At 44.2% G+C, this 21,496-nt stretch overlaps 1 protein-coding gene across 2 annotated transcripts in view; it reads right to left on the minus strand.

Moving 5' to 3' along the window:
- Positions 1-21,496, minus strand: part of LOC139264313 (catenin delta-2-like) — a 1,401,072-nt gene that overhangs the window by 983,650 nt on the left and 395,926 nt on the right. For both annotated transcript variants that reach the window (XM_070880575.1, XM_070880576.1), the window contains one exon: positions 18,191-18,324. In XM_070880575.1, coding sequence (XP_070736676.1) covers positions 18,191-18,324 — 134 coding nt within the window. The remainder of the gene's footprint in view (positions 1-18,190; positions 18,325-21,496) is intronic.

Here is a 21,496-nt window from a genome sequence, read left to right on the forward strand (position 1 = left end):
TCACCTCAGTTAAAAGCAAATTATTCCAGATATTGCAACACATCCTTGTAAAAACTGTGCCACACACTTAGCACCATTTCCATTCAATAGTTTACTTACAGACAAAATCTTGGAATCGTTGGATGATGTGTAATGGTGCGCTCTGATGGAATACTAGGAGAGAGTTCATGATACTGGCAGTAACATATATCAGGAAACTGGGTGTCCCAGCCTGTAATCTTTGGTCCATTAAAATGAATCGATGGCTGTTGAATTGCAATCTTCCAATTTACCACCCAAGCAAGAAAGCACACTGACTTTTTTGATGGTAATAGGTTACAATAGCTGCTCCTTCCTGCAACACACTTTGGGTAGGTTGATATCATTGTAGTTCATGGTCTGTGTAATGCAGTGTCATTCCACTGAACTTTGGTTAATCATCACTGACTTAAAATTGACAATGATTAGGCAAACTATCCTTTCCACAGTCACAAACATACAAGGCCTTCCTCGATCCCATGCCACTTGTTGGGCCATGTACACAGTGGAAAACTTATCAGGTAATCGTTGAGTGTTACAGCAGATTTGGAGAATCCTCATGGAACATAGGAACAGGAGGAGGCCATTCATCCCCTCGAGCCTGTTCCACCATTCTATTAGATCATGGCTGATCTGTACCTCAGCTCCATTTACACACCTTTGCTCCTAATCCCTTATACTCTTGCCAGATAAAAATCAACAAATCTCAGTCTTGAAAGTTCCAATTGACCTAGCATCCAAAGCCTGGTGGGAAGAGAACCCTTTGTGTGAAAAAATACTTCCTGATTTTACTTCTAAATGGCCCAACTCTAATTTTGTGATCCCTTCTTTTTCTGGATTACCACATTGGAGGAAACAGTTTTCATAGAATTACATAGAATATACAGCACAGAAATAGACCATTCCGCCCAACCAGTCCATGCTGGCGTTTATGTTCCACTCAAGCCTCCTCCCATCCTGTCTCATCAAACACTATCAGCATAACAGATCAGAGTGGTCTGCACAGCATGATCCTAAAAAGAGTGCTTCTAAACAGAGTGCTAAGGTTGGGAATTTGGAGAGAGTGGGAATTCAGAACAGAGTCAGAAGGAGGAAAGAGTGAAAGGTGCATCCGGAGATAAAGGTCGGCCTGCGAGCCCGGAGCCCCGAGGGAGCACAAGCATCGGGAGCGAGGTTAGTGACGTCAGCACAAGGGAAGCTGCTGAAAAGAGAAAACCAAATTGGTGAGTAGCTGGAGATTGTTTTTTTTTAAAGTCTTGAGTGTATTTCTGTTAAGTTAGTTAATAATCTATTAAATAGAGGCATGGCAGGACACCTCAGTCCCGTGGAATGCGCATTTTGTGCCATGTGGAAATTCCAGGATGCTTCCCGTATCTTGGACAACCACATGTGCAGGAAATATCATCAGCTGGAGAAGCTCGAGCTCTGGGTTTCAGAGTTTGAGCAGCTGTGAGGCTGAGAGCTACATAGATAGCACGTTTCAGGAGATGCTCACCCCGCAGCGCAAGAGTATGCAAGCAGGGAGGGAAGTGGTGACTGCCAGACAGACAAGGAGGACCTTGTCTGGGGAAGGTCCTCCCCAGATGATTCCACTGGGGAATACAGCCAATGCCAAGTCCACGGGTGATTCAGCTGCTCAAGGGGGGAGGGGGGAGATCGGGAAAGCAATAGCGATAGGAGTTTCAATAGTTAGGGGAACAGACTGCATTTCTTGATTTAGCGCTCCACTTTCTTCATGGAGCGCAAATGGCAAATTTTTTAAATATTTGAAATCGTTAGTGCCTGGCACGAACTTTTCAAACTTTAAAAAATTACCACCCAAAATGGGGCGATAGTGAATTTCTCCCCCTTAGCCTCTTACAAGTCTGAATATTAATTGGCTCAAACTACTGGTATAACTAGGGTCCCCTGTAGTATGAGGTCCACTTTCTGTTTTGCTGGGTGAAGGTAGGGTCACAAACATTATGGTTGCCCATGACTCTTAACATCAAAGTGAATGCAATATTCATGATTTCAGATGTAATAACAGTCTAAAATTACTCCAAAGCACTTGCATAACTGCTTCAGGTAATTCTACCGGAACAATTCAGTTTGTGCAATCTTAGAAGTAGCCACCTTTGGAACTAAATCTTTAATCCAGCCAAGTGCAACGTTGCTTTTGCAAGGTGGTGTCACATTTTATTTACATCAATGACAGACTATTATTCATAGTAGACTGCAATTTTAGATCATGCTTATTTTAAAGTTACAGTCTGGTGCAGTATAGCATTCTGCTCCTCCAATGTACTAAAGCCTTTGTCTGCTATCTCTGGCAGAGTATTCTTTGTTTATCCATTACATTATTAGCATTGTGCCGGCTTGCTGCTCTTCTCAACTTGATATGTCTCAAAGCTGGGTGTGAATCAGTGACATGAGCACCAACAGCCAATAAGTGTCTACATTCGCTATTCAGTGTTATACCTGTTAATCCCATTGACTAGTATACACTACAACATCATATGTGAAAAATAATTTTGGCTTGTGTTTATCATAAAATTTGATTAGAATCATCTTAAATGCTTCACATACAATAAATTACTAATAAATTAGGTTGACTGTTACTGTTGCTTCATGTCAATACAAATGATAACATGCAGATAATATGTTTGTCTTCATCCTCTTGGGATGAGTGAGGCAAGGCTGTCCCCCATCCTATTTGATGCCTTCATCAGTGAGGTACTTCAGAAATGGACCTAGAGTGTCTATTCCAGGCATTTCTGAAAGTCCTGCAGTGCTCCTTTTCATAGAAGCTATCGGGGCTGAAATTGCCCCCCTGAAACGGGGTGGTAAGGACATACCGACCGGGAGCAGGCGGAGGGTGTGGCCCATCTGCAATTGCCCCCGGGCCAGGGGCAGCAGAAACAATCGCTCCCCGACTTTCCGCCCCGCCCGGCGCTCCGACCCCTTGTCGGCCATGCGTCGACCCTTCACCATCCGATGGCGGCCTCTTTTCAACCCAGCTGGGGGGGGGGGATTGCCCCGCGGGAGCGTGGCCACCGCCGGTCGGTGCTCCAGACAGCTTCACAAGGCGGGAAGCTGCCAGTGACTGGGTGGTGGGGTTGGTGGCCCAGCCGAACCTCTCCCTGGTGGCCCAATGGGCGCCAAGGAGACCTCACTCGGCCTCGCAGCGCCCCTCCCCTTTAAGTGAAAGCGAGGGACATTGCTATGCGTCAGTGCGACGCGGCACAACGGGGTGGTGGGCCATTTCCATCCCACTGTTGTCAGGCCCACCTGGGGATCAGATATGGGGCCGTAAATCATGGCCTCTCTGGGTGCATACTCGCCCGAAGAGGCCCCGCACGTTCTGAGTTGAGGCGCGTAATGCGTATGCGCCGAAACCCGGCACTCGCGATCAGTCAAAATTTCTTGACAGATGGCACGCATCCCTGGGAGAAGGGCCTTCGCGGTGGAGATTTGGGCTATTTGCCCAACTCTTGTCCGGCGACTGTCCTTCAAATTCTTACGCTGGCCAGCTTTTATCAACGTAAATTTTAAAAGATAGAAAAATAAAATTTTATCCCAAATTTTTATATTAAAAACCCTGTCCATTAAGGTAAGTTTATTTTTATCCCAATTAAAACATAAAAAAAAATTAAAACAAATATATATATATTTTTTAAACATTTAATTTCATTCAATTTCAATTAACTTTAAATATGTGAGTTTTTTTTTATTTATGAATTGTGTTTGTGCTTTTGGGGGTATTCTCCTGATAGTAATGACAGCTCCATACTAACGGAACTCACCATTACTATCAATGAGAATACTCCATGTTCATTGGTGGTCCAGGCCCACGTGATCCCAGGATGCCCGGTCCTTTGCGCTGGGCTGCACACCTATGCCTCTGAGTGGAAGCATTCATTCCTCCGGGGCTACCAGCTACTTTCGTAAAACAAATTTCAGTCAGAGGCACCTGTCCACTCTGAGGAGCTCCTGAACCTATTATTCACTTGTGAGGAGCTCCTGAACCTACTGTTCTCTTGTGAGGAGCACCGAATCTGCTATCCACTTGTGAGGAGCTCCTGAACCTACTGTCCACTTGTGATGAGCTCCTGAACCTACTGTCCTCTCGTGAGAAGCTCCTGAACCTACTGTCCTCTCGTGAGAAGCTCCTGAACCTACTGTCCTCTCGTGAGAAGCTCCTGAACCTACTGGCCTCTCCTGAGAAGCTCCTGAACCTACTGTCCTCTCCTGAGAAGCTCCTGAACCTACTGTCCTCTCCTGAGAAGCTCCTGAACCTACTGGCCTCTCCTGAGAAGCTCCTGAACCTACTGTCCTCTCGTGAGAAGCTCCTGAACCTACTGTCCTCTCGTGAGAAGCTCCTGAACCTACTGTCCTCTCGTGAGAAGCTCCTGAACCTACTGTCCTCTCGTGAGAAGCTCCTGTACCTACTGTCCTCTCGTGAGAAGCTCCTGAACCTACTGTCCTCTCGTGAGAAGCTCCTGAACCTACTGTCCTCTCCTGAGAAGCTCCTGAATCTACTGTCCTCTCCTGAGAAGCTCCTGAACCTACTGTCCTCTCCTGAGAAGCTCCTGAACCTACTGTCCTCTCCTGAGAAGCTCCTGAACCTACTGTCCTCTCCTGAGAAGCTCCTGAACCTACTGTCCTCTCGTGAGAAGCTCCTGAACCTACTGTCCTCTCGTGAGAAGCTCCTGAACCTACTGGCCTCTCCTGAGAAGCTCCTGAACCTACTGTCCTCTCCTGAGAAGCTCCTGAACCTACTGTCCTCTCGTGAGAAGCTCCTGAACCTACTGTCCTCTCCTGAGAAGCTCCTGAACCTACTGGCCTCTCCTGAGAAGCTCCTGAACCTACTGGCCTCTCCTGAGAAGCTCCTGAACCTACTGGCCTCTCCTGAGAAGCTCCTGAACCTACTGGCCTCTCCTGAGAAGCTCCTGAACCTACTGTCCTCTCCTGAGAAGCTCCTGAACCTACTGTCCACCTAGAGTGGGCCCAAACCTATGATTGTCCATTTTCTACCAACCAACTAGTGATTATATTGTGTGGAAAGGAGGATGTCTAACAACTAACTAGTGATTATCCTCCTTAGTGAAGAGGAAAGCGGAATCGCTTTGGGGTCAAGCTGGCTCCAGGAAGGCATGTCTGATGATGCAAGGTGAACACCAATTCAATTCTCTGTGGCAGACAATGTAGTCCAATATCTGAAGCAGGAGGGGCTGTAATCCTCACATGCGCTGCTATCATCAACCTGGCACCCTGACTCAGTAATGGAATCTGGAGAACTAGAGCTGACCTGGAATTCTTCCCACTCAGCTCCAGATAGCCTTGCAAGTCAATGGCATATTTAGAAGGGTGTCACAGCTGGACCAGCAGTGGGAGGTATACCAGTGCTCTTTACTGGTTTTAACTGATTCGACTCCAACAGTACTCCTTCGCACACCAAGCAATGGTTGCAACAATCTGCATCTATGTACTCGTGACTTAGGTAAGTGATGTTTGTAGTTATGGGGAAAGAGCGTGCCCGAGCAAACAGAACATCTACTGGGTTACTCAATGCCTTGTTTCAGAGACTCTTAAACATGGTGATTGGCTTTCAAGTGTCAGGCATCAAGTTAACCAAAAATAATACAGATATGAAAATGACATAGTCCTTGGGCCGTGAAAAACTCGATTGACAACTCTGAACATTTCTCCATGCACCGATCTCACTTGAATGAAGAAATGCAAACAACAGAGATCCTAAAATCTCTTGTACATATTTTGATGCACATAAACAGAATGATAAAACAAAATCAGCCTTCAATATTATAATAATAATAATAATAATGATGAGTATTGAACTGGCAGAGATGTGTTACTGGATTTACTTCATTTATGAAGAAGGCCTTATGACTCACTCATGCCTGTGGCTCTTGTGAACTATGACATTTTTCATATTTATCAAATAAATCTAGCAGTGCAGTGTGTAATATATATTCAATATCACTGCTGAGCAGAAGTTATTTGAAATGGCAATGGGAGTCCAATTAATCACCAAGGCACTGCTCTAAGGTTTGGAGGGGGGTTTGTATCTCTCTGCTTGCCTGACAACAATGTGGACTTGACTATCTATTAAATCACATAAAAGTGCATGGACTGAATCTAAACTTACCAAGCCCACTACACTCAAAAGGTATCACACTGTTACCTTACTGATTTGAAAACCTGAACTGAACTAGTTTAAAAGGTCAACATTAATTACAAAAAGCAAAGATAAATTAGCAAGTCCATTAGAAATATAATAGTTAAGAATTGTAGCATTCACAGCTCAGAATGAGGCATGCCAGCTATTCAACAGGATCTATTTACTGTAATGCCATTTCCCTATACTAATCTTTTTATATTCTTTTGAAAGTACTTATCCCATTCTCTTCAAATGATGTTATAGTCTCTGCCTCAATAGCCACTTATAGTAAAACATTCCATGTTCTAATAGTATCTATGTGGAAAAAAAATCTTTGAACCTACCCCTCATTCTTCTGGTGATAATCCTGAGTTTATGCTCCCTTGTTATTAAATTGCCAACCTGTGGAAAGGTTCTCTATTCTTAATTCAAAGTTAATAGCCCTTGCTGTTTTCCCTTTATGTTTATGTACAGTTTTCTATTATTTTTCCTGAGCCTTCCTAATCTCCGTTAATTTTTGTTTCTGTTCTATAAATGTTATATTTTTCAAAGCTTTATCTGTATCATCCAGCTACATTTATCATACAAGCCCCCCCTTTTAAAACCTCATTTTTGATATAGCAATTACTTAAAATCATTTTCTGAGACCAAAACAACAAAGGGTTGTTGAAATTCTGTGGTCCTTTACAGAGCACTTATAAATTGGAAATATGAACACTTCTAGCTTTGTGGAATTCCATCCCGCTACAGTGACTTGGACATGTGGTTGAAAGAATTGAAGTTGAGAACTGGCCAACCTGCTTCTAAATTTATCACAGCCTACATTTCTAAAAGCACAGAGCTGTCAATCAAGTCAGTTTCAAAGACACAATGAAGCACCTTGACTATAACACCATTTGAAGTACAACTGTTCCACATCTTAAATTCCCATGAGTACAGAGGATTAAGGAGTGATGGTGTTTTATGATTAAAAGAATTGATACGATAGATAGAAACTATCTAAAATTAGAGCTAGGCCGTTCAAGAGTGATGTCAGGAAGCACTTCTTCACACAAAGAGTAATCCGGAAATTTTTCCTGCAAAAAGCTGTTAAGGGCATGTCAACTGAAACTTTCAAAACTGAGATTGATAGATGTTGTTAGGCAAGGGTATCAAGGGTTAAGGAACCAAGGCAGGTAGATGGAATTAAGATACAGATCAACCATGATCTAATTGAATGACGGAACAGGCTCTAGGGGCTGAATGATCTACTTTTGTTTCCATCTCATCCAGGCCACGAATACCCAGGAACTGATCAATACTGTAAGACAATGCATTACTCCTCCACTTATGTGATCTATTTCAGATCAAACAATCCGATTTACCCTCTCTCAACCATTCTCAGTACATCTCAACTGGTAATCTGACACAGGTGGTAATCTGTCAGAGCAGATTGATGGCCTTTTGAAATCTGAAAATCAGGCGGGCTCTACAATGGGCTGGCGATTTGTTCCACTAGAAAGTGAAGCCAAAAATTTACCCCACAGTTTCAATATTTCAACCCTAGTTAGTTCAAAATCATTCACATTCCCAACATATAATTATAGCTAGAAAGGGAACAACTACATGGTTCCACAGTTTTTTAATCAGCAGCAGACCGGAGCACTGTCTCCAGCATATAAATAATGATCAATTAGATGAGGTACTTCAGATCAACATGTACTCATGGAGCCATACCCCAATCAAAGCGGGGAAATTCGATAAGACCTGAAAACGGGCCCATTGAAACTAATGCCGGCAGTGCGCAGAATGCAAAATTCATGCTGCTCTCTATTTGAAGCTTGCCTGCAGAGTCAAAAAGCTGTGCTGCACTTCTATAGCAGAGCATCTCCCCTTTCAGAAGTACCTCATTGTGGTTGGAGCTGGAGCAATATGTCTTAATAGGGGCAGGAGTGTGCATCTCGGTTCACACATGCAGCACTGGAGGCCTTGGTGCAGCGGGTGTACAGGAGACGACAGCTCCTCTACCTGCTGGCGGGCAGGAGGCCTTCCAAACACACTGTGTGAAGGTAGTGAGAGGAATTTGCAAAAGCCGTCAGAAGTCTTGCCCCCAGGACACGGATCCAGTGCTGGAAGAAGTTTAGTGATCTCACTGGAGTGGTCAAGGTGAGTAAATGCATCTTCAAATGCCATATCCCACCAACTGCAGCACTAGCCTTATACACTGCTCAATGCATCACATCCCCTTCATTCACCTACCAACAATCTTTAGCAATCACCACTCATACCTCACAATCAGAGCTTCACCTCACCCTCACATACTTACCACTGCTGTAAGCCTCACACCCACATCTCACATCTTGCCCACAAAACCAGCTATTAAACCATGACAGGCACAGCACTCAAACACAATGGGCCAAAAATCGCGGTCTCTACGGATGTGTACGCCCACAAGGCGCATGAGCCAAAAAGCGGCACTTGAGAACTGTTAAAATGTCTTTTGACAGTTCCAATGCATCCCAGGGAGATGGGACTTCGCGGGCGGAGAGTTAGGCTATATGCCCAACTCTTGCCCAGCGAATGCCCTTCAAACTCATAAGCTTGGTAAAAGCAAGTGTTTGGCCTGCTTTTACCAGCCTAAGAGTTTTAAAAGATAGAAAAATACATTTTTAGCAATAATTTTTATATTTAAAACCCTGTCCATTAAGGCAAGTTTATTTTTACCCCTACTAAAACGTATTAAAAAAATTCAAAAAAATATTTTTTTGTCCACAACATTTAATTAAATTCAATTTCAATTAATTTTAAATACGTGAAGTGTTTTGCTTATTTCTTTTTAATGTTTGTATTTTTCAGGGTATCCCCATTCATAGAAATGGTGATCCCCATACAAATAGAAATCACCATTACTGTGAATGGGGAAACGCCATTTTCATTGGTTGATCCAGCCACATGATCCCAGGCTGCACATAGGCTCCTGGAATACGTGGGTCCATACACTGGACTGCGAAATGGAGGCCTCAGAGTGAAAGTTTACGTTCCTCCGGGACCACCAGGTACTTTCGTTAAAAAAAATTTAGGTCGGGGACATTCGCCCGCAGGTAACCTTCGACCGCAATTTCTGGACCATTGAACCACTTCCCTTTCTCTTGCAGGCCAAGGTGGATCATAAAAGAAGAAAGCAGGAACAAACAGGTGGGTGGCAAGCACAGCTGCACAACCTGACTCAGTTGGAGGAGACTGCGCTGAAGATCATTGGAGGGGCAGTCACTGAGGCCGTGGTGATCGGCGAGGCTGAAAGCATTGGTGATGACGATATGCTTATACCTAATCCTTATTCTCATATTTCACTTCCCCATCATCCCACAATCTTTTCTCACTTACAAGCTGCTGATGGTGTAAACATGCATATCTTGCTTTCTCCGCCACTCCTCCCCGAATCACAACCTGGCTCAAGAACTGGCAGCAGCCCAGCCTGTGCAGCAACTAGTAGAGGAGGAGAATGATGGAGAAGAAGAAATCACTTGATCTGATACTCCCAGGCACCAGCTCAGAAAATTGCACTGCACATACTTTCGAAGGTATTATAGAGGCGATATCCGCACGTGGTGAGGCACCAGGCAAGAGTGGGCAGCAGCCAGGCCAAAGGGAAAGGGTAGCGCAGGTGCCAGCTTCCCAGAGGGCAAGGTCGCACATGAGTTCTGTTGCACATGCAGGCTCAGCTTGCTGCTATCGTGGCTGGGTTTACGAATGTGGAAAGGGGTTTGCAGGGTCTCACAGCAGTCGAGCAATCTGTCCTCCAACAGATGACTAGGAATCCTGAGGCGCCTTCCCTGGGGAGTGGCACCGGCTCGGTGGAGCACAAACCTGCTGTCCTCTCCCAGGATGACAGCATTCATACTCCTGCCACTCTGCCAGTACCATAGCAGTTGCCTGTCATTCAGCCAGCCCAGACTGCTGCCACCCATCCCAAGGTGATACAAACCACAGTCGGGCCTTCTAAGCCCAGAGTTGCTCAAGGTCGTCCTGTAAGACCATCTGCAGTGTCCCCCATGGCAAGTCAGCAGCCTTCAACCAAGCATGCTCCAGCCACTGGGGTAGCACTGCATAGGAGCACTAGAATAGGCAAAGGAACACGAAAGACAGACACTAAGGGAATGCACAAGTTGACTTTGTAATGTCATATTGGAATTAATCATTTATAAATTATGTTTCGAATGTTTGGTTTGTGGTGGCTTTCATTTCAGCAATGTGCCCAAGATGATGCTATGATGTTCTGTGACAGAGGGAAGGTAAGTTGGGGAAGTGTTGAGGAATGGAGATCTGGGGTTTCAGTCAGGGGAACTGGAGTCTGATGATGTGCTCATGGGCATCTCATCCGGAATAGGGATTTACAGGCAGTTTCCTCCCTTCCTCCTCCTCCTGAGGTGGATGCGGAACCTGTGGTGGCAAGGGCTGAGTCCCCATGATGGCCAAGTTGTGGAGGATGCAGACGACCACCATAAATTGGGACACCTGCTCTGCGAGCACTGGAGAGCTCCTCCCGAGCGATTAAGGCAGTGAAACTATTCCTTGAGCACCACGATGATCTGCTTGATAAGGTTCCCTCGTGACTCTCATTATATGATTGCTGGCCAAAAGTGGTGGGGTTGCGGAGGGGAGTCATTAGCCACGTGTAGAGCGGATAGCCCTCGTCGCCAAGCAGCCACTCTCGGGTTCAACATGGTAGCTGGAAGATTTCTGGCACAGTGGACTGGCATCATGATTGCTGCCAGGCTATTGGGCATTCCCTCATCATGATATGCTGGGCGTGGTCGCACAGCAGCTGCACATGGAGAGTGGTAGCCTTTGCAGTTACATCAATTTCAGCATTGAAAGCAGCACCCGTGTGTGCAGTTCGATGGTGCCCTGCAGTACAAAAGTCTTAGTGACCTCCAGGATGCTGCGATGGGTGGTGAACTGCACTACGTTATCTGTCATCTGCTCCAGCCTGGAAGGATTCTGCTGGCGAAGAAATTGAGGGCCACATTCACCTTGAGGGACACTGGCAGTGCCGTCGTCACCCTACTCTGAGGCTGCAGGTCTGGTTCCAAGACGTGGCAGAGTTTTGTGACCTCCTACTTGGTGAAACGGAACCTCCAAGTACATTGCTTCTGGCTTTGGTACAGATCTTTGCTGCCTTTTCTCCATCTCCCTGCCATGCTGCAGTGTGAGGGGAACTGCAAGTGGGACCCCATGACTGGGAGCAAGTGGTGTAGTCAGAGGCCTTCCAGCAGGAGCCAACACCTTCCAATGTCCAGCAGCATTCACTGCACACTTTACCAACTTTATAAATGTTTTCCGGCAAGTGAGTATTAAAATAACTCTGCAAGAGCCAGTGCGAGAGAAAAAAATCAACTTGCCGGCAAGTTGGATGTATCCCATTAAATAGCCCTGGTGGTGGGCCCTTCGTGCAGCTGAATGCACATTCAGCTGTGTGTGTTTAGGAGAGGATCTTGATTGGACACTGACTGACATCACAATCTACCTACTCTGAATACTGCCGCCGATCGCACGTCTCACCAGCGCTACTACCCTTCCCAAAATGGTAACCAGCCCGGGCCGAGCGGAAGTGGGTGGAAGCGAGATGGCTCGAAACCAGTCTTAACTGCCGGTGCTAAGCTGACGAATTTTGTGGCCAAAATCTTGAACCGAGCATGAGGTGTGAGAAAAATGGCTAGATTTAATTAGTGAGAGGGGAAATGGCACTTTTTCTGATTGTAGCATATCTTCCAAATGATGAGTGTGTGCTGCTATTTTCTCAACCACTGAGAGAACAGGCACTGACAAAGGATTCCACCATGAGCACAACATATTTGGTTGTGGAATTTTCCCACTTCCTTCCTAGTCTCTTATATAAAGTCACCAATGCCTAGCGTGCAGCCGATGAAACACGGGAGCTGTCCATACTTGTTCCAATAAACATATATCCTGTTATTTGATTTAAAAGACCTCCAAACGATGCTGCAAGCAGGAGACGGGCCATGGGGCTTTCGGCTACAGCACTGAGAAAAGGTATCGCCATAGCAAGCAGTGCTGAACAAGAGACGTGATTACAAGACATCGGGAACATGTATTACTAATGTATACTGAAGTTCATGCATGCTTGCCATTACCACAAAGTGATTTTTCTCTTTGGGAACCAAGGCACATTCATGTGTGGAAATCCACTGCTGTGAGAACATTAACATTTTTCTTCAGATTTACTAGGCTATTGAACAATTTAATAAATTCTTTATAATGGGTTTTGCTTATTGTATTGCAGAAACATTAATTTCTCTCTCCCTCAAAATATATTCACAGTTAAAGAGGGAAGGGAAATTGGGAAGGGCGATTGCCCTCAGAATGCTTTGTAGTGATTAGCTCTGACCTCCAATCATGAAAAAACATTTCAACCCAATGGCAGAAAAGAATTAAAAGGAAGACTTGCATTTGTATAGAGCCTTTCATGATCTCACCTTGTGGGTTCAAGTCCCACTCCAGGGACTTGAGTACAAAAATATCCAGGCTGACACTCCAGTGCAGTGCTGATGGAGTGCTGCACTGTTGGAGGTGCAGTCTTTTGGATGAGATCCCGTCTGCTCTCTCAAGTGGACGTAAAAGATCCCATGGCACTATTTCAAAGAAGAACAGGGGAGTTATCTCTGGAATCCTGGCCAATATTTATCCCTCAATCAACACAACAAAAAAATAGATTATCTGGTCATTATCACATTGCTGTTTGTGGGAGCTTGCTTGTGCACAAATTGGCTGCTGGGTTTCCTACATTACAACAGTGACTACACTTCAAAAAGTACTTCATTGGCTATAAAGTGCTTTGGGACATTGGGTGTTCGTGAAATGCGCTATGTAAATCCAATTCTTTCTTAACCCAGAGCGCTTTACAGCCAATAAGTATTTTTGAAGTGAAGTCACTGTTTTAAAATAAATAACTCAACAGCCAATTTGCACACAGCAAGGTCCAAACAGCAATGTGAGGATAATTAGAAAATCTATTTTTACAAATGATGTTTGAGGGATATTGGCCAGGACACTGGGGAGAACTCCCCTTCTCTTCTGCGATATAGTGCCATGGCATATTTTACATGCACCTGAAAGGGCATACTGGGCCTCAGTTTAAAGTCTCATCTGAAAGAAACTCAATGTGGAGGCACTATAGGCAGTCAGGGGGCAAGTGACAGAGTGACTCAGAACCCAACCTCCTGGTTCATGGCTGATGAAGCAGACAAGATACTGACCCGAGGTGGTGTACGAAAGGTTGCCTTATTTAGTATTCTAGGTTACCTAGAAGGCATTGCACTATTCCCACGAGAAATCTGAGGCATAAAAGCTGAGGGCTGATGTGACACTTTCAGGTGTCGGTACTGCCATGCATGTGCCACAGAGTTTGGATGGTCAGATTGCAGCACACTGACAACTCTGCCGCTGCCACCCAGGTAAATTGGAATCAACCCATAAATAGGGCTCAATTTTCCCCAAAGCTTTTTTTTGGCATACTTGAAGAGTTTTTTTGGGGCCCAAGTACGGCAAAAGTTTCCCCGTTGGATTTCTTCATTTTGGCACAGCCTAATCTGTCCTTTAGTTTTGGGGGTGGAGCCTTGATCTGTGCCAAAAAAATCGGGTTGTCATGGTAACCAGGGACATAATGCGAGCTGCGGCTGCAAAGCGAAACATGCTGGTCTGCTCGCCCGCCTGACATCCCAGAACGAATGGCCTCCTCCTGGTTCGCACTCTGTCTCTGTCTCTGTCTCTGTCTCTCCGGTGCCAATTTCCTTACCTGTGCTAATTTCTTTAACTCTCCAGAAGGTTTTTCTGCAGAGGCCACATACGTCGGCCTAAGTAGAACTGAAGTAACTCTCAGCTGGCCAAACTTGCCTAAATGACCAGAATTGGCGTGGGTGGCAGGTTACATCTATGGCAGTGGCCGAACTTGTGGTGCTAAACCATGTATCATCTAGTCAAGATTAGTGGTTACTGGTTACACACATAAAATGATTAAAAACAAGTGATAAGATGGGGCCGAAATTCAGGCTCGCCAGAAACCTGGCGCATTTACCGGTTTTTTTAAGTGCTTTCATCGCCGGGTAGGATGAGGTCGACTCTTGATCAACATTCAGCTTTTTGTCGTTATATTTATTTTAAATTGGCCAGGAAGTGGGGACATAATGAGGATGGAAATGCGGTGGTAAGTGCAGGTAAGGGGCGGAAGTGGAGGCGGGATGGATTCTTCGCCGCTGTCACTCAGCAGCGGAGCGGTGGCGACGTCATTGTGCGTCTGCGTCACCACGTAGTCTCCCCTCCTTTAACGGGGTGAGAAGCGCCGATTATTTAGGATTGGCCACTGGGCCACCAGGGAGGGTTTTGGCCTGGCACCCAAGAGGCACAATAGTCCGGACATCATGGAAGTCGGCTGGCAAAAAAAAAAGTGGCGGCCGTAGCATTGGGCCCTTGCCTTTAATGGCTGTTGCAGAGCCAGGGCTCACAGAGGGAATGAAAGGTGCACCATCAGAAAAAACTGTCGGGGGCACCACTTGGCGTGCATAAGATTTCTCGGGCTGAATTTCGAGGGAGGTGGGGGGTCCCGGCAGTGCACGCACTCATGGCTGCTCGGCAGTGGCGGTGTGGAAGTGGGGACCGCCAGAAAACCCCCCCGCCTGCTGAATTTGGCTGGCGGCGGCCGTTTGACCAGCAATCGGCGGCCATTCGATTCCGCTGTCTGGCCACCGCAATCAGACGGTAACAGGCCTTATCGGAACCCTGAATTTCAGTTCCGATGGCTCGTGTGTCTCAACAGTAAGGAGGACCTTGTGTGTCTCAGCAGTAAGGTGGACCTTGTATGTCTCATTGACAAAATGGCCCTTTAAATTTACTTCCATATTTACATCTGTTACATAAAAACATAAGAAATAGGAGGAGTAGGCCACTTGGTCCCTTGAGCCTGCTCCGCCATTTAATAAGATTATGGCTGATCTGATCATGGACTCAGCTCCACTTTCCTGCCCACTCCCTATAACCCTTTATTCCCTTATCGCTCAAAAATCTGTCCATCTCCGCCTTAAATATATTCAATGACCCAGCCTCCACAGCTCCCTGGGGCAGAGAATTACACAGATTTACAACCCTCAGAGAAGAAATTCCTTCTCATCTCAGTTTTAAATGGGTGGCCCCTTATTCTGAGACTATGCCCCATAGTTTTAGTTTCCCCTATGAGTGGAAATATCCTCTCGACATCCACCTTGTCGAACCCAATCATTATCTTATATGTTTTGATAAAATCACCTCTCATTCTTCTGAACTCCAATGTGTATAGGCCCAACCTACTCAACCTATCTTCATAAGTCAACCCCCTCATTTCCGGAATCAACCTAGTGAACCTTCTCTGAACAGCCTCCAATGCAAGTATATCTTTTCATAGATATGGAGATCAAAACTGTACGCAGTACTCTAGGTGTGCCTCACCAATACCCTGTACAGTTGTAGCAAGACTTCTGCTTTTATACTCCATTCCGCTTGCAATAAAGGCCAACATTCCATTTGCCTTCCTGATTACTTGCTGGACCTGCACACCAACTTTTTGCATTTCATGCACAAGGACCCCCAGGTCCCTGTGTACTGCAGCATTTTGCAATTTTTCTCCATTTAAATAATAATTTGCTGGGTTTTTTTTCTGCCAAAGTGGATAACCTCACATTTTCCCACATTATAAGCCAACTGCCAAATTTTTGCCCACTCACTTAGCCTGTCTATATCCCTTTGCAGATTATTTTGTCCTCCTCACAATTTGTTTTCCCACCCATCTTTGTATCATCAGCAAACTTGGCTACATTACACTCGGTCCCTTCATCCAAGTCATTAATATAGATTGTAACTAGTTGAGGACCCAGCACCAATCCCTGTTGCACCCCACTAGTCACTGTTTACCAACCGGAAATTGACCCATTTATCCCGACTCTCTGTTTTCTGTTGGTTAGCCAATCCTCTATCCATATTAATATATTACCCCAACCCCGTGAACTTTTATCTTGTGCAGTAACCTTTTATGTGGCCCCTTATCGAATATCTTCTGGAAATCCAAATACTCCACATCCATTGGTTCCCCCTCATCCACCCCACTCTGGTTGTACTGGTTATAGTCTCCAAGGAAGACAACAGTAGAGTATATGCAATACGTCTCCTCAAAGAGCCTGCAGTATGTTCAATCTTAACTCCTACTCTATGATGCAATTCATTTTTCAAAGGAGGCTGATATTCTTCGTCACTCTTTAATCAATTGGCATCTTTCTTAAAAAATAAGATTACATTGATCTTTTCCTCACCGTGGAGATAAAAATGCTAAGATTAAAATGAATTACAGGAGTCCAGTTAAACTTCATCCAGTAATGATTCTGTCACCAGCAGTCACTGTGTTATACCGTTTTTCTTTCATCTTAAGCTGATGTTGTATTCTGTATGCCATCCCTTTGGCCAATCAATAGGACTGTATGTTATTGCAGTCTATCTGTGCTGTAATTACAGATACTGTCACTTAGATGTCCATAGACTCAGAATCTAGAAACTCATCATTCCAACCAACACAGTGACTATGTAGCAATCCCTTCTAGGTTTCAATGCACTGCATGCAATTAAACCCCTTTGCTCCCTATCGGTAACTCAGAGATAAACATAGCTGGGAATTATTTCAAAAAAAGCATCTTGGTCAGCTTTACCAACCAAGTTTCTTTAGCAATTGTGCCAAATATTTCATAATGCATGTTGACATGACACAAAAAGTAATGTCTTTATTTGTTGGGGCATATCTATTTTGTAGCATGCAGTGAAGGAGGGTTAGAGCCTGTTAAGATGGACAATGGCAAATTTGAACAATTAATTTTATCCCCAAAAATCAGCAAAAAATACGCCTCACACCGCACATTAATTCTGATATAAACCCAGATACACTTCACTCTGACGTATCTGTAATACTGGTTCGAAAGAAACAGGTGATGTAATTATCATGACGCCACATACAACCGATCAGCCCAATTCCTACTGCCTGCAGTTTGTTCAGAATTCCTGCATGGCAACACTCAAGTGTACCTGAAGTACAAAATAATTAGGGCATTCATAATTAGTCTTTTCAAAAAGAGAGAGGGGCACACTTCTGAAGTATACATTATGGAGACTTGCATCCAAATAGAAATAATAATGAATCTGAACATTATTTAAAAAAATCTCCTCTCAGCTAAATATTGCATTTTTTCAAGGACATGCTGTACCGGAAAAAATTGATCATCTCAGGTGGTTTCATTCAATTGTTTTAAAACAAAAATAACAATTGTGAAAGATCTCTCTATGGATTCCAACAGTCCAAATCTACTACTGCATTTCGAATGCAAAACTTCAAACTCAGAAAGCACTGGCTCTCGTTGAGGCGATTGAAAAAGCCAGTCAAACAATTTCTCCTCTGCATAAAAGTATTGATCTGCTGTATTTAGGATTGCCAACTCTGGGTGGATCCTGGAGACCTCCTGTCTCCAACTGCCCCGCCACCAAGCTCCCACTATTGGTCGCCCAAAACGTCCAATCACGTCATGCTCCGCCTTCCCACGCCAATTGGAAAGTGAATAGGACTCCATCACCCGTTTCGATAATTCTTGACTTTGTCAGCTTTTTCCCCCCATCTCCAATATTTTTATAAACAGAAGTGTTCAATTTTTACGTCCCTATGATTTTTCACCCAGGATTTTGCACACAGCGGTGTCCAGGAGATTAATCTTCAATTCCTGGAGACTCCAGGACAATCCTGGAGTGCTGGCAACTCTAACTGTATTCAGTGCCAGTGGAGTAGCTATATTTTAAAAAGCCTTTACATCAGACTTCGGTTCTTCTGAGTTTGGGAATCTCTTAAATGCTTTTTTCCCCCCTCTTCTCCTGCTGAAAGATTCCAAGTACACAAATGCACAGTTTGGTGCTCAGCGTGATACACATTTAGGAAGGTTAAATAAGGGCACCTACCTGTTCTTTGACTGAAGCCAGAATAGCAGAAGTGGTCTCTGGCTCAGAGCCATCTCCGTTGGAAGCAGTCAGCATGGGGCTCAGCAAGTTATTTTTTTCAGATACAGATGGCTGGTCTGGAACTGGCATAACTCCTGCATATTTTGGAAGAGAGTGGGGTGAGGAAAGGAAAAAGAAGCAAAAAGCAATATGTTAACATAACAGGCATGTACCTATATAGAACTTTACAGCACAAATTCAGCTCAACAGGTCTAAAGCCGGTGTTCATGCTCCACATAAATCTGCTCCCACCCTACTTTACCCTATCAGCATACCCTTCTATTCCTTTTTCCTTCATGTACTTATCTAGCTCCCCTTAAATCCATCTATCATATTCACCTCAGCTGCTCCATGTGATAGCAAGTTCCCCATTCTCACCACTCACTGGGTGAAGAAGTTTCTCTTAAATTACTTATTGGATTTATTAGTGACTATCTTATATTTATAGCCCCTCATTTTGGACTCCCCCACATGTGGTCTACATCTACCTTGTCAAACTTCTTCGTATTCTTAAAGACCTCTATCAGGTCACCTTCAGTCTTCCCTTTGCTAGGGAAAAGAGACCCAGCCTGTTCAATCTTTCCTGATAGTTGTACCATCTTAGTTCTGGTAGCATTCTTGTAAATCTTTTTCATGCTTTCTCCAGTGCCTCTATATCCTTTTTGCAATATGGAGACCAGAACTGTGCATAGTATTATAAGTCTTGTCTAACCAAGGTTCTATATAAGTTTAATATAACTTCTCTGTTTTTCAATTCTATTCTTCTAGAATTCAATTTTGTTCCTCTAGAACAAAATGGAACAATAAAACACCTCACTTGACCCATACATTGAAGACAAATGTGCACAGTCAATTTTTGGAGTTTCTAACACCACCTCGAATAATGGAATTCAATTTCCTCCAAACAGGATTCAGCAGTTAATGAGCTCAACAATTGTTTAAAGATGGTCTTAATCCGAGAATGCTGAAACCCAACAGTTAAAACACCAGAATTCCTAACTCAGCACTTTGTATCCAAAGATTGCCAATCTATTAAATCTGTGTGGCACAGATGAGTTTAATCGGTTCTCAAGAAAGATGCTAATCACAGATCTGAGGTTGTGTTGTGCCTTAGCTCTGACAGAGGGAGACTGATGCTATAGGCACATTACTTGTTGACTGATCAGGTGCAGGACTGATGCTAATAGGGAAGGTTGGGGTGGGACACTTATACTTCCTTCACTCCCACCTCCATCATCTTTTATTTACCTTTCCTGCTCAGATCAACATACACCACAGTGAACAACGGAATGCCATTCTGCGCCAGCTGTAGTCTGTGGGTACTTCCAGTTCTACCCACCTCCACTTTTTCACCACCGCTTTGGCTGCTATTTTGTAAATTTCCCAAGTCTTCTCCACCTTCTCAGATGGATGTAAAAGAACTCATGGCACTATTTTGAAGAAAAGCAGGGGTATTTTTCCCGGTGTCCTGCCCAATATTTATCCCTCAACCAACAGCACTAAAACAGATTATCTGATCATTATCACATTGCTATTTATGGGACTGTTAGTGAAGTGTTAATCAAATGGACTGCTATTGATTTTTCTTTATATTCATTTAACTGTGTCCAGTATCTTTTCAATTGGAAAGTTTGATTATCTATCTGATATGGATATGTAACAAGACCGTGGGAGTTTGTAGGTACGAGTTGAAGGTGGCACGAAACACCATCTTGTTAGATTCTTCTTCTTTTAACTTCACAGAATAGATATGGAAGAGATGTGGTTAGGTGTCTGTAAAGTTGAAGGTGTTTGTATTGATACATAAACATAAACAGCAGTATGTAAAGGCCACCTTGAAAGGCAACATCTGTCGAAAGTAATACGGCCTAGGGTGATGTACAAGTAACACGTGCACAGGAGTGTTAGAATGCCTTTAATAGTTCGGTAACTGACTTCATCCTAAGGATTTGATTGACAGGTCAATCAGGATGTGTAAACCTGAATCCAATGACATGGCACATGAAAGACATGAATGGAAAAGTAGATAATACCAATACACAAGAGAACTGTGGAAAAAAAAATGATTTAAAACAGCCGTTGCTACAAGAAAGAATCAGAATTCAATGGGGCATGATCAGCCGACCATTTTGCTGTAAACACGTGGTTAATTATTGTCAATAATAGTTATCATATACTTAATAAATCTGTGAATATCTATGTGTAATGCTGTGAATCCTATTATACTGAGGAATACCTTGTAAGTAAGAACATCCATCCTCCAACAGGTTCTTTCTGTGTGCAAGTTAGCTGCTGCATTTCCTACATTACAGCAGTGACTACACTTCAAAAGTACTTCATTGACTGTAAAGTGCTTTGGGACGTTCTGAGGCTATAGAAGGGGCTATATAAATGCAAGTTCTTTCTTCCTTGTCTACTGTAATGGAAACAAACCCGAAAGACGGCACCTCCAACAGTACTGCACTCCCTCAGTACTGCACTGGAGTGCCAGCCTAGATTTTGTGTTCAAGTCTCTGGAATGGAGCCACAGCGGACAAGTATAATATAGAACCAACCTTCAACTAAAATTTTGTCATTTAAATCTATTGAATGAGCCCTGCGAGTCTTCAGTAACGATGGTCAACTATTAATCCAATGTTTGGATCGCTATTAGCCAGGTTCTTGTACTTGGCTCCCATTGGGCAAGTTTCAAAATTGTGGAGAAATATTCTTGAAAAGAAGTCAAAGATCTCTCACATTACACTGGAGAGTATCAGAATCCCTGCTACAGCTTGAATAGTCTCCACTACAAAGTACACTTAAATCTTTGGCCAATGATACAAACGAAATAGTCCGTGGCCCTATTAACATGATAGAGACAATGATGGTTGCTTTCAATGTAGAAAATCAATATTGCAGCATTTTTACATGTAGTCAATTGTTAGGGCAATTCTGGTATTTATCCATGCCCAGCTCATGCATGAAGTTTGAAACTCTGTCGCCACAGGTAAAATCTGACAGTTCCTCCAGTGACTACTACCAGTAACTGAGCAATATGGGAGAGACTTTTGGTCTGTGGGGTTCCCTGCCGTGGAGAGTTGTTGATGCCAGTTCATTGGATGTGTTTGGGAGAGAGTTGGATGTGGTCCTTGCGGCTGGGGGGGTCGGGGGGTGTGGAGGGGGCGTGGGGGGGGGAGGTGCTGGGGTGGGTGATCAGCCATGATCTTGTTGAATGGCGGTGCAGGCTCGAAGGGCCGAATGGCCTACTCCTGCACCTATTTTCTATGT

The sequence above is a fragment of the Pristiophorus japonicus genome, chromosome 5 (assembly GCF_044704955.1).
Source record: "Pristiophorus japonicus isolate sPriJap1 chromosome 5, sPriJap1.hap1, whole genome shotgun sequence".
NCBI classification, from domain to species: domain Eukaryota; kingdom Metazoa; phylum Chordata; class Chondrichthyes; family Pristiophoridae; genus Pristiophorus; species Pristiophorus japonicus.